Source organism: Schistocerca americana, chromosome 5, assembly GCF_021461395.2.
Source record: "Schistocerca americana isolate TAMUIC-IGC-003095 chromosome 5, iqSchAmer2.1, whole genome shotgun sequence".
NCBI classification, from domain to species: Eukaryota; Metazoa; Arthropoda; class Insecta; order Orthoptera; family Acrididae; genus Schistocerca; species Schistocerca americana.
The window spans coordinates 464,493,100-464,506,825 of NC_060123.1; the positions used below are offsets into that span (position 1 = coordinate 464,493,100).

The 13,726-nt window shown below is 40.3% G+C and overlaps 1 protein-coding gene across 2 annotated transcripts in view; it reads left to right on the forward strand.

Moving 5' to 3' along the window:
* Nucleotides 1-11,666, forward strand: part of LOC124616669 (serine/threonine-protein phosphatase 2A activator-like) — a 262,035-nt gene extending 250,369 nt beyond the window's left edge. For both annotated transcript variants that reach the window (XM_047144998.1, XM_047144999.1), the window contains one exon: nucleotides 10,005-11,666. In XM_047144998.1, coding sequence (XP_047000954.1) covers nucleotides 10,005-10,106 — 102 coding nt within the window. In that variant the 3' untranslated portion in view covers nucleotides 10,107-11,666. The remainder of the gene's footprint in view (nucleotides 1-10,004) is intronic.
* Nucleotides 11,667-13,726: the final 2,060 nt, after the last annotated feature.

Here is a 13,726-nt window from a genome sequence, read left to right on the forward strand (position 1 = left end):
AGGTGCAGTTGGGAGGTGCACAAAATAGGCACATCCCCTCATAGCTGGCAAACCCTGCCTCACAGACCTGTTACATTTACCTCACCTTCAAACTTCCTCCCACCACCACACAGAATCTAGAACCTAAACCAACCCGAAACACAGTAATGAACCTTTTCACTAAAAGCCTTAGCCCTGCAGAAGTATCGGTCCTTTACAAAGGCCTCACCTTTTGCCCCACTCCCAAATTTAAATATGCAGGAACTTGTTAAAGACCTTCTCTCCTCCTCCTGGTCCCTACAGTGGACACATGTTTTCACCACCAACTCTACCAGTTATACTCAACCAAAGGCCAATGTTGAACCCTGCCTGACTCAGTTCACTCCTCCATCCAAGTGTGATCCACCCCACTGCCCTCGAATGACCCACTGTTAACTATCCAGAACTTCCACAATCACCATGATCCCAACATTATAATCCTACCTGCTGACAAAAGCTCCACCACTGTTCATTTGAACTGCAAGGATTACCTGACGGAAGGCCTCCGCCAGCTGTCAGATTCATCCACCTACAAACCCTGCCCCAGTGACCCCATTCCAGAAATCCAGCAGGATCCCTAGTCTCTCTTCAAATCCTTAGGCCCATTCCAGAGCGTCTCCATGGAGTCTCTCTCTCTCTCCTCATGCCTATCACTCCCTGCACTCCTACCTTCTACTTGCTTCCTAAAGTCCATAAACTCAACCACCCAGGATGCCCCATTGTGGCCAGATACTGTGCCCCCACTGAGAGAATATTTGCTCTCATAGACGAACACCTCCAGCCTATTACCTGCAACATACCCTCCTATATAAAAAACCACCAACCATTTCCTACAACATCTCTCCACAGTTCCCATTCCTTTACCACATGGTGCCCTGCTTGTCACTACTGATGCCACCTCCCTGTAGTCTAACATTCCTATTGCCCATGGCCTTACCGTCAGTGAATACAACTTTTCCCAGTGCCAGATGGATTCTAAACCTACAACCACCTTCCTAATCACCACAACCAACTACATCCTCATCAACTGTTAATTCACCTTTGAAGGAATTACCTTCAAACAAATCCTGGGTACAGCTATGGGCACTCACATGGTGCCATACTATGCCAACCTATTCATGATCCCTCTAGAGGAATCCTTCATTAATACCCAGGATCCCAAGCCCCTCATCTGGTTCAGATCCGTTGATGACATCCTCAAGGGTGAAGACAACCTATCCATATTCATCCAGAACCTCAACGCTTTCTCCCCCATTCACTTCACCTGGTCCTACTCAACCCAACAAATCACCTTCCTCAATGTTCACCTCCACCTCAAAGATGGCTACAACAGTACCTTTGCACATATCAAACCTACAAACCACCAGCAATACCTCCACTTTGACAGCTGCCACTCGTTCCATACCAAGAAGTCTCCTCCATAACAGCCTAGCCATCCATGGCTGTTGCATCTGTACTGATGAGTGGTCCCTCTCAAAATACAGTGAGGATATCACTGAGGCCTTCACAGACTGTAACTAGTCTCCCAACCTTGGACAAAACCAGATCTCCCATGCCTTATCCCTCCAGTCGCCCACCACCTCCCAAAGTCCCACTATCTGGCCACATGAGCATTCCCTTTGTGACTCAGTACCACACAGGACTGGAGCATCTGAATCACATTCTCCACCAGGGTTTTGACTACCTCTTGTTATGCCCATAAATGAGGAATGTCCTACTCATTATCCTTCCCACCTCTCCCACAATGTATACTGCCCCCCTCTGAACCTGCACGATATCCTCATCCATCTCTTCACAACTTCTGCTCTCAAGCCCTTGCCTCATGGCTCATATCCCTGTAATAGACATAGATGCAAGACCTGTCCCATACACCCTCCCACCACCAGCTACTCCAGTCCGGTCACAAGCATCACCTATATCATCAAAGGCAGGGCTACCTGTGAAACCAGTTACGTGATGTACAAGCTAAGCTGCATCCACTGTGCTGCATTCTATGTGAGTGTGACAACTAACAAGGTGTATGCCCACATGAATGGCCACTGACAAACTGTGGCCAAGAAACAGCTGGACCACCCCACTGCTGAGCACATAGCCCAACACAATGGTCTTCATTTCTATGACTGCTCCACATCTTGTGCCATCTGGATCCTTACCACCAACACCAGCTTTTCTGAATTGTGCAGGTGGGAACTCACCCTGCAATATATTCTACTTTCCCGTAACTCTCCTGGCCTTGACCTTCATTATTCCTTGTCTTTACCCTCTAGCCACTACCTGTTCCCATTCAAGCACTATATAGTCCTCTATTCCACCAATGCACACAATCTTTTTACTTCTCTCCTTTTCTGCTAACCTCCCACCCTCTGTCTAACCTGCTGACTGCACTTAGCTACCCTATCCTCTCTCCACCTTGTCCCTGTATGCTCCCACAAGCAGAACTTTACCATCCCCCACCCTGCTAACCTTCCCCCTCCCTGCCACAGACTCCTCCTTACTCCACCATCCAGTTGTGTCTCCCAGCGTGCGCAGCTGTTCACAGTGTGGCCTCAGCAGCCACAGTGTGGCCTCAGCAGACAGAGACAGCAGTCATGCTCACGCATGTGTGAGTTATGTACATGAGTGTGTGTGTGTGTGTGTGTGTGTGTGTGTGTGTGTGTGTGTGTGTGTGTGTGTGTGTTCTATCTCTGACAAAGACCTTGTTCATCAAAGTTCATTTTCTGACAGTCTTTTTGTTGTGCCTATCTGTGACTCAGCATCTCTGCTATATGGTTAGTAGCAACTACCATAAATATTATTACATTCCATCCTGGATTTTCCTTCAAGAAAAATATCGGTTGTTATAACGTTAACAACTTTACATGATCATGTAACAATAGCCAGATTTGATAAAAAATACCAAGAACAATTAAACAAGAAAATTAAAATGTTATTTTCTGCCATGAATCAAATTTTATAATAAATTGTCCAAGAAAATAAAAGAGATAACCAATAGCAACATGTTTAAAAAAGCAGCTGAAGCATACACCAATACTATACAGCAATGGATTACTTAAATAATACAGAGGAGGAGGCTGGCAAAAAATGTATGGTACATAAAATTAAAAAGTAAAACATCTTTGTCATTCTGCAATATGCTTTCAGAGTACAATGAAAGCTACCAGAAAATTGTATACCAAAGATCTGCAATGGAAAATTTGAACTTTCTTTTGTCTTCCAGAACTCACTACTCCTTCATTATGGAGTGATGACTCAGTTTTCAGAGAGTCAAATGAGGGTGTAAAAAGAATGATATAGAGAGAGGCTGGGATATCACTGTAGTACTGATGTTGGTAGTAGGATGTGCATATAGTGTGTGTGGGTGTAGTGTGTGCAATTACTCTTGATGAGATGTGAATAAATAGTGTAAAATTAATTTTGGAATTAACTAAATCTTTAAGTAATTATGTGCCTGCATACTTGTCAAATTTTAACAGTGTTGCACGAAGCTGACAGGTCTTTGTCAATGTCAAATGGAGGTTGTGTGGATAAACAACTAACTGTGAATGATCCCTAACCAGTACTTGCTTCAGATCATTGTGTGTTGAACTTGCGAAAAATGGCAGCACACAAAAGTAGTATTGTATTAGAACAGATATTATATTCTTAATACATTGCAGTTTGGGCTCAAGAAGGCTTGCTCAACTGAGAATGATATTTATATATTCACTAATGAAATATCACAAGCCTTAAATAAAGAAATACTTCCAGCTGCTATTTTTTGTGATCTATCCAAATCATTTGATTATGTAAACATGCTATTCTCCTAGACACATAAATTGTTATAGAATTAATTGTATTAAAAACAACTGTTTTCAATGATACTAACCAAAGAGAATGCAAAAATGGTGCTAAACAAGTTAAACAATACAGAGGGGAGAGAAAATATTAGTGAATGGGAAGAAATCAGCAATGGAGCAGCAGGGGGTCAAGTTAAATTCAACTACTTCTCTTTATGTAGGATATGTGAATGACATACTTTTTAAGACACGTCAATCAGAGTTAAAAGTTGTTTTTCATGTGACACAGGTGCAACAGTTAACTCTGTAAGATAGACTGCTATGGAAGGAATTTGTAATGTCTTTAAAAAATTATAAAGTGAATTTTTTAACTTGGTCTTTCAGACCCAGGTCACACAAATGATATCATAATTTGATAGCAAGTAGAGTACTTTACACAGAAACTCATCAAAGTGCAACTTCACATGATACTGTGGTGAGTTACTATGTAAAATATTCAAATGATCTGATGGTGATTTACTAAGAAGTTGAAACTGATTATGATACCATTTACGTAACCAGGAAAAAATGTGCTTTGCGTTCCAGCAAGGCAGTGTACCTGGTCTGTGTAATTATTAAGTGATTGTCTATAGAAGTACACTGTAATAAATAAATTTCAAGGAAATCTGCATGTATATTTTTGTACACAATGTGGAAAGAACACAATTGATAAACATAACATGTGAACATGATTTTATAACTAGGGTAGAACGCATCTGAGTTGTTGATAAAAAATTGAATTTTAAGAAACATTATTGAGCTTTTCAAACAGCTAAGTAAGTAATGTTTGCTCTTCACATCATTTCTTATCTCGTGGACAATCCAATCAATATCTTAACACATTGCTACATTTTCACTAGGTGATGTTTGTTGAAATAATGAAATGAAATGTGCGTATGGCATATTTCAGGCTGGGAGTCGCATTTTGGGGAGTTCAGCTGGTTGGTGTAAATATTTTTTTTTTTTTAATTTGAAGCCACTTTGGCGACTTTCATGTTGATGATGATGAAATAATGAGGACAGTCCCTCAGTAGGGAAAATTTGTGATCTGGCTGGGAATCAAAGCCACGCCCTTCACAAGGCATTCAGCCATGCTAACTACTCATCTACACAGGCAGCCATTTGACATAATATGCTGGGTTATACCATGACATCTTGAAATATGTGGAAAGGTAAACTTCAGGGTATCTGTAGTGCCACCTAGTGAAAAATAGAAGCCCTGTTTCTCTTAATTTTCATAGCTATCGTAAGCATTCATGGCTTAAAATATATTTGCGAACAACAAGTGTGTAATACTATTTTTTTTAAATAGAAAATTGCACTTACCAAGTAATGATCCTAGCTCCTATTGCGGTAGTCCCCTTGGATATCTATAAACTGTTCCCAACATTTCTGGAGGTCTTGGAAGCAAGCAGGGAAATTTTCAACTGAGATGCTACTAAGCTCATTTGTCACAGCCTGTTGGATGTCTGCAATATCTTGATGAAGCTTTCCTTTCAGTCACCTGAAGAAAAAATTGCATGGTGAGAGGTTGGGTGAATATGGTGGATGTGGAATGGCAGAAACGGAATGTCTGGCCAAACACTCAGTAACAGATAAAGAAGTATACAAATGTCTGCTTGTGTCTGTGTATGTGGGTTGGATATGGGTGTGTGTGTGAGTGTATACCTGTCCTTTTTTCCCCCTAAGGTAAGTCTTTCCGCTCTCGGGATTGGAATGACTCCTTACCCTCTCCCTTAAAACCCACATCCTTTCGTCTTTCCCTCTCCTTCCCTCTTTTCTGATGAAGCAACCGTGGGTTGCGAAAGCTCGAAATTTGTGTGTGTGTTTGTGTGTTTTTTATTGTCTCCTGTCAACATACCAATGCTTTCGTTTGGTAAGTTACGACATCTTTGTTATATATTGCAAAGAGAAGAGCAAGAGGAGAGTAATGACATTACATCATTATTCAGCATGAAAAACTACAGAAGGCTATCAAACAAAGTAAAAATTGGAAATCAGCTGGCTTGGATGATATACAAACCAAACAAATCAAACACTTTGGCTTAAATACAAAGAAATGGATTCTCCAATTTTTTGATGACTGTGTAAACAGAAACCAAATTCCAAAGATATGGCGAAAGAGTCAAGTGATTGCTTTGCAGAAACCTGGCAAAGAAGGAAATGATCCAAAGAATTTTAGACCAGTTGCACTACTTTGTCATCTTTACAAATTGCTGGAAAGACTGATTTTAAATCGCCTATCAACTACAATTGACCCCTCACTTACACCTTAGCAATATGGATTTCGTTCAGGTAAAAGCTGTACTGGACAACTGCTAAATCTCACACAGTTTATAGAAGATGGCTTTGAAGCTCAGAAAGTGACAGGAATGGCATTTGTTGACTTATTAGTGGTGTATGATACGGTCAGTCACCAGCTACTACTAATCAAGGTCTACAATCTGACCAAAGATTTAGGTCTAACCAGAATCATCGCCTACCTTCTGCAGAATTGCAGGTTCTTCTTCAACTTTCAAGGCCAGCGTAGTCGATGTAAACTACAGAAGAATGGTCTCCCACAAGGAAGTGTTTAATATATACATGAATGACCAGCCTATAGCCCCAAACATCTGGAGGTTCTTATATGGTGAAAACCTCACTCTAGCCAACCTGAGCACAAATTTTGAATTAGTGGAGAACAACTTCACGAATGCCCTTGAAGATCTGTCCAGATACTACAGCACAAACCAGCTTCAACCAAATCCTTCAAAGACCCAAGTGTGTGCTTTTCATTTGAGAAACAAGGAAGCCACTCGCAAGTTGAAAATAGTATGGTCCAACTGGAGCATACGAGACTCCAAAATACCTAGGAGTGACATTTGATAGATCTTCTGTTTTCAAAAAGCACTGCATGAAATGCAAGTCAAAAGTTTCCACCAGGAACAATCTCCTACAGTAACTAGTCAGATCAGAGTGGGGTAGTCAACCTGAAACAATCTGAACATCTGCAGTGGCACTATGCTAGTCTGTGGCAGAATATGCCTGTTCTGTTTGGTATAATTCAAGTCATGCCAAACAGGTGGATATAGCTCTCAACAAAACCTGCAGAGTTATAACAGGTTGCTTGAAATCCACTCCAGTTGAATGGCTTTGCCACTTCGCAGTAATAGCACCATCACCTGTTCGAAGAGAGATAGTTGCGAACAAGGGAAGAAAGGCAGTGGAACAGGAAATTACCCATCCTCTGTATGGGCATGAACTGCATCCGCAGTGACTGAAGTCAAGGAAGAGTTTGCTTAGGACATCAAAGGAACTTAGAACCACTGCTGAAAAAGCTAGGTTGCAACTATGGAGGGTTATGACCTACCTTCCCCCTGGCTGGAAAAGAGTTGTTGAAGCTTTACTTCCAGGCTATGGCGTGGAATGGACAACTTGGAAGTCCCTGAATAGAATGAGATCTGGAGTTGGAAGATCAAAAGTTAACTTGGCAAGATGGGGATACACTGATACAAATGATATTCAGTGTGACTGTGCAGAAGAACAGACAGTTGAGCACATGCTTCAGTGTCGACACTCATGTCGTGACACCCTCACTTGGTATAAGCATTCTGCTGACCTTCTTTGTGTCCACTCAGTATCACTGGTTAATTCTATTTCGTATGGGTCCCACACACTTGAGTAAAATTTTAGGATGGGGCACATGAGTGTTATGCATGCAGTCTCCTTTGTAGACTGATAGAATTTCCCTAGTATTTTACCTATGAACCAGTCTGCCATGTGCTTTACCTATACTGAGGCAAAAGAAATCCTCAATCCAGTCACAAATATTGCTTGATACCCGTACAGTTGTACTTTTGATAATAAACATAGATGTGGTAATATTAAAATGCTTTTCAGAAATAAAGAAATAAGGCATCTACCTGACTGCCTTGATCCACGGCTTTCAGTGTGTCATGTAAACAAAGTGTGAATGATTTCAGATTATCTGTTCCTGGAATCCATGCTAGTTGATATGGAGGAAGTCATCCTGTTTGAAATGCTTTATTACATTTGAGCTTGAAGATTCTACGGGGATTTCAGGGATACTGGACAGTAGTTTTGTGGATCACATTTACTATCCTTCTTGTAGAAGGGAGTGAACTGTGCTTTCTTCCAACTACTGGGCATGGTTTTTTGTTTGAGGGATCTACAGTAGATTATAATTAGAAGATGGCCTAACTCAGCCACAAATTCAGTCTAGAATCTGATAGGGATACCTTCAGGCCCTGGAGCTTTGTTCAGTTTAACAATTTGAGTTATTTCTTGCAGTCACTGACATTAATATCTCTGTCATTCATCTCTTCAGTGGTATGAAAATTAAATTTGGAGTTTAGTATTTATACTTTTGCTTTACTACTCTCAATTTCAGTTTCTGTCTCATCTGTGAATAACTGGGCACAGCCTTTACATCTGAGAAAAGTTTCTTTTGGTTTTTTGAAAGATATTTTGGCAATATTCTGCTACAGTAGTCATTGAAGTCTTTACACTTTTGATGTGAGAGCAGGTACTAAAACTTTCCAATTCAACAAAACCATCTGGTAATGACAGAAAATATTCACAGTGGTATCTATCATCCAGAAACATGACTTTTCCTTTCTTGGAACATGAAAAATTATGTGTACACCTATTAATGTTGGCATCTGAATGGTGTGTCTCATTTTCATGATGTTCCCAGAATATTACAAAAAACTGAAATAGAATTACTGAGAAAGCTAGCACAATGTTAGGACTCTGGACTTGCAATTCAGATGGATGGTGGTGCATTCCCTGTCTTACAATCCAGCTTTTAGTTTTCATAGTCTCCCTAAATTGTTTTGGGAAAATGCCACAATTGTCCCGTTGGAAAGAACATGGTTGATTTCCTTATCCATCCTTAACCCAAACTGAACATTTGTGCTCTATTTTCAATGCCATCATCATCAATTATGTGTTAAATCCTGATCTTCCTTCATTACTGAAACATGGTCCCCTTTGTTTCCAATATCACAATGTGTTTTAGTGATGACAGTTGTGTGTGATGACTGAGCAAAGTGGCATAGCAGTTAAAACATTAAGCTCAAATTCAGGAAGAGTAACATATAGTTTTCAGTAGCCCAAACTGATTTGGGTATTCAGCAGTTTCATCAAATGCTAGTATTATTTTTTCAAAAGGATGTATTTAATTTTGCACTCCATGCTATCCAACAAAAACTGACGCATCACTTCTAATCATCAACGGAATGCTAAACTCTAATCTTCCTTTATTTCTATGGTAAGTACTTGTTCAGTGTAATATTTCTTTTTAGATAGTGAAATATTTTATTACAGAAATTAAATTAGGGGAGAAACACTTGCAACATGTCATTTCCGTACCGTGCCCATCAGCTAGTGCTGATTGCTGTTATGAATGGCAGCACTGGTTTTCTGGTTGCCCTGGGACTGAAGCAATTCTCCATACAGGAGGTAAAGGAAAAAATTCCACTAATCTGGCTAGAATGAGATGATCTGGCCTGACCTGGCTGTTTTGAATGCAAGTGGTTTCCACAGGATGGCTGGCACTTCATAATTCATAATACCCTTCGGGAACAAACTTCTGAAAGAAGCACCTTACAGCGGTGCTATGACTAGGACAGGAAATAGCCAGTTCAAGTCCGTATATTCTGCTCTGAAGACTGATTGGCCCAAAGACTTGTGTGGTGAAGTAATTTGCTGGAGTTACTGAAAGTTGGAGAGGTCAGGGAGCCAGCTCACAGCCCTCATGGCTACCAGTTGGTGATGGTATAGAGATGCAGTGATCCACTGAGATTAACAGCCTCATCTGTGAAAAAATCACTATCACCAGTGTCACATGTCATCAGTCAATGAGATACCGTGAAAAGCTTTGGGATTTAACTAATGATCTATGAGCCCCACTTCTCCACCCCTCGCCTGTGAACTATCACCACCAAAATGTATGCTATCCACAAGCTGCGGAAGACAATAAATTTTCATTCTTTTTCCTAACATTCATTATGAAGATCAAACAATGGAAAATCCAGGATGTTTAATTATGAAAATGTAAGATCTCTAAGCTTGATATTTGAAAAAAAAAGTGGATTTCAAACATTTGTATTTTGATAATGTAAAGAGCTTATTTTTATAGTGTCACTTAATAACTGTTCTTCTTTACAGGTACTGGGGAAATTCCAAATCGTCCATCAAACACTTGTTGGCTCCTTGATGACAATGCAGCCATGCGCGAGAGAGCCTGAATGGATGTTTAAATTTTTTTGAATGACTTTAGGCACAGTTTCTTAAGAATAATTATGGAAATACCAGAATTGTTAAAATAAGCTTTATTGCTTTCTCAGTGCATGCAGCCTTATCTTTGGACCCCAAAGAGATTGTGCAATAAAACTCTGATCTAGCTTTCAGTTGTTCCTCTCAACTTTTCGTGGTAGTGCTGAAATGCTAATCATTTGCATATCCAAGCTTGTAGCACATCTCATGCTAATTTGATATTTATTGCATGCTGTCTCCACCATGTTGCACCTTTAATGGTCAGAAATGTATTATTACTGATCTCCTTCTCCCTCTCTGTTATTGGCCTTCAGGAACAAAAAGGTTGAAATCATAAGCACCCAAATCATAACTTAAAAGAGACTGGTTTTTGAGAAAATCACGCAATGGTTCTTGAAGTTAGGTTAGACATAGGAGCCTAAATGACAGTAGCGAGTAAAACTATAAGAACTAATGATGGACACAAGCAAAAGAGACATAGTAGAGACTGAACTGAACAATTACAATGACCCAACTTTTTAAGAGGCTGCACAGTAAAAGTTTCTAAGACAACCAGCATCCAAGGTTGAAAATTAAATCTCCTTTGCACTGCTGCTATGGTGAGTAAAGCATAGAATGCATTCTAAAGCCTGCATAGTATCTGTTGGAACCTTGGATAGCTCAGATAACAAACACACGTTAATATGTAAGGTGTTAAAAAACCAACACTAGTTAGAAAGTGACATACTGTCAGTAGCTCATTACACTGAGTGCTGAATGGTGTGAGGTCATCAACAGATGACAATAGCTGAGAAGACAGTGCCCAATATGTAGTCTAGTTGAAATTATCTTCTCATGGTTAAATAGATGAGATGAAACCCACAAAGCCATAAGAGGAAGGGTTAATCTCCTTGAGTTTGTTCTCACAGAAAGATAACCAGTATTCATGCCAGAGCAATAAAATGCTGAGATCATCCAAGGGGACAAAATATCTAAAAATCTGGGTAGTAGAATTTCAGCCTTATCAGCAGCCCATGCAAATGACACAATGGTACCAGCATCCGCAAATGAGTGAAGACAATCTTGATACATTTTACTAAAGGGTGGTACATGTACAGTGCAAAGACGCTCTGGAGCGTATTGACAGAAATAGAGCATACAACACATTTACAGACTCTGTGTCACCAGATATATAGGGGTGGCCTGATGAACGCCAAAGAAGTCTGCAGAAAAACTGAGCTCTAATCCAAATGGTAATACCTAAATGCTATTTGCTGATAACAAATGAACATCCCACACCATTACCATGGTATCATCAGTATAAACCAGTGGTAGTCAACCTGGTCCCTACTGCCCTCTAGTGGGCATTTCATCTTTCATGGTGGGCATTAGGCAGTAGTAATTTTAAAAACATTCTTACTAGGTTGTCGTAAAATTTTGACATAAATGTAGTGACCCATACATATTCCACATCTGGAGACCAGGTGTGCAGTTATACAGTGCACCACAAAAGTCGGAAGATGCTAGCACTGGCATAGGCCTCCACTCTTGGATGCGCACGCAACCTCTCAGTGCACTCTGATTTACAGCTTATAGAATCAAGCCTGGCCAGCCTCGTTCTCAGTCGTATGTTGACGTTCGGCAAATGTGTATTGGATTAGTAGTGCAGCCACTCTGGTGGCTCTGGTGAATATTATTATTATATGCTTTAACTTGCAGCAACTCTGTTTCACAAATTTTATTAAATAAAGTTACTTTCCATCATCACTGTAGTACTGGTGGGCTGTTAGAAAATTTTACTAGTAATAGAGATACAAAAGTGGGCAGTAAGTAGAAACACTTGACTACCCCTGGTATAAGCAACAAGGCTGTCCCCAAGCTGTGTACTAAGCTCCAGAAACATCCAGCAAATGATCAAAGCCAGAGCAATGTTCTCCAGAAGTGAGATAGGTCCCGGATGGACACAGACCTGTGCATGAAGTCAAGGGGGAAAGGGTCCAACTTCTTCAGGGTGTAAAATGTAATGTGAGATGTAGCTTTCAAAGTAGAATATGAAAACAAACTGCAGGAGGCAACAAAAGAAGTAGAATTTGCCTCATATTGGCAGTCAATGGTGTTATCAGGAGAGAAAACATAAGATTAGCTGTAGATCATACAGTGCAGTTGGAAAGTGAATTTGGAAAAGGGAGCATCATGCTGCAATTATAGTGGTAGCTTAGCAGCTTCCTCACAGTGATTTAACTGGATTGGCAGGAAATGCACCAGTGACCAAATAGATCTTGCGATTATCAGTTGTGTTGTTGTTGTTGTTGTTGTGGTCTTCAGTCCTGACACTGGTTTGATGCAGCTCTCCATGCTACTCTATCCTGTGCAAGCTTCTTCATCTCCCAGTACCTACTGCAGCCTACATCCTTCTGAATCTGCTTACTGTATTCATCTCTTGGTCTTCCTCTACGATTTTTACCCTCCACACTGTCCTCCAGTCCTAAATTGGTGTTCCCTTGATGCCTCAGAACATGTCCTACCAACCGATCCCTTCTTCTAGTCAAGTTGTGCCACAAACTCCTCTTCTCCCCAATTGTGTTCAATACTTCATTAGTTATGTATCTACCCATCTAATCTTCAGCATTCTTCTGTAGCACCACATTTCGAAAGCTTCTATTCTCTTCTTGTCTAAACTATTTATTGTCTATGTTTCACTTCCATACATGGCTACACTCCATACAAATACTTTCAGAAACGACTTCCTGACACTTAAATCAATACTCGATGTTAACAAATTTCTTTTCTTCAGAAATGCTTTCCTTGCCATTGCCAGTCTGCATTTTATATCTTCTCTACTTCGACCATCATCAGTTATTTTGCTCCCCAAATAGCAAAACTCCTTTACTACTTTAAGTGTGTCATTTCCTGATCTAATTTCCTCAGCATCACCCGACTTAATTCGACTACATTCCATTATCCTCGTTTTGCTTTTGTTGATATTCATCTTATACCATCCTTTCAAGACACTGTCCATTCCGTTCAACTGCTCTTCCAAGTCCTTTGCTGTCTCTGACAGAATTACAATGTCATTGGTGAACCTCAAAGTTTTTATTTCTTCTCCATGGATTTTAATACCTACTCCGAACTTTTCTTTTGTTTCTTTTACTGCTTGCTCAATATACAGATTGAATAGCATCAGGGAGAGGCTACAACCCTGTCACACTCCCTTCCCAACCACTGCTTTCCTTTCATATCCCTCGTCTCTTATAACTGCCATCTGGTTTCTGTACAAATTGTAAATAGCCTTTTGCTCCCTGTATTTTACCCCTGCCACCTTCAGAATTTGAAAGAGAGTATTCCAGTCAACATTGTCAATGTCAATTGTGTTACAGAGACATAAGATGGATGGTCACACAGATGAATATACTATACAGCCATAGTCCAGCTTCATTCAGTTTAAAGACTGATACAGTTAAGAAGTACTGTCTGGACCACTTCCCATGAGGTGACACTTAGATTGCATAGGACCAACATAGTTTCTTGTAAAGCATTAAACCCTAGAATTTCTTGATTGTGATGGACAGAAGAGCAGCACTGAGATGTAAGAGTGACAGATGCTACGGTGGCAGAAGCCAGTACTGCAATCAGTA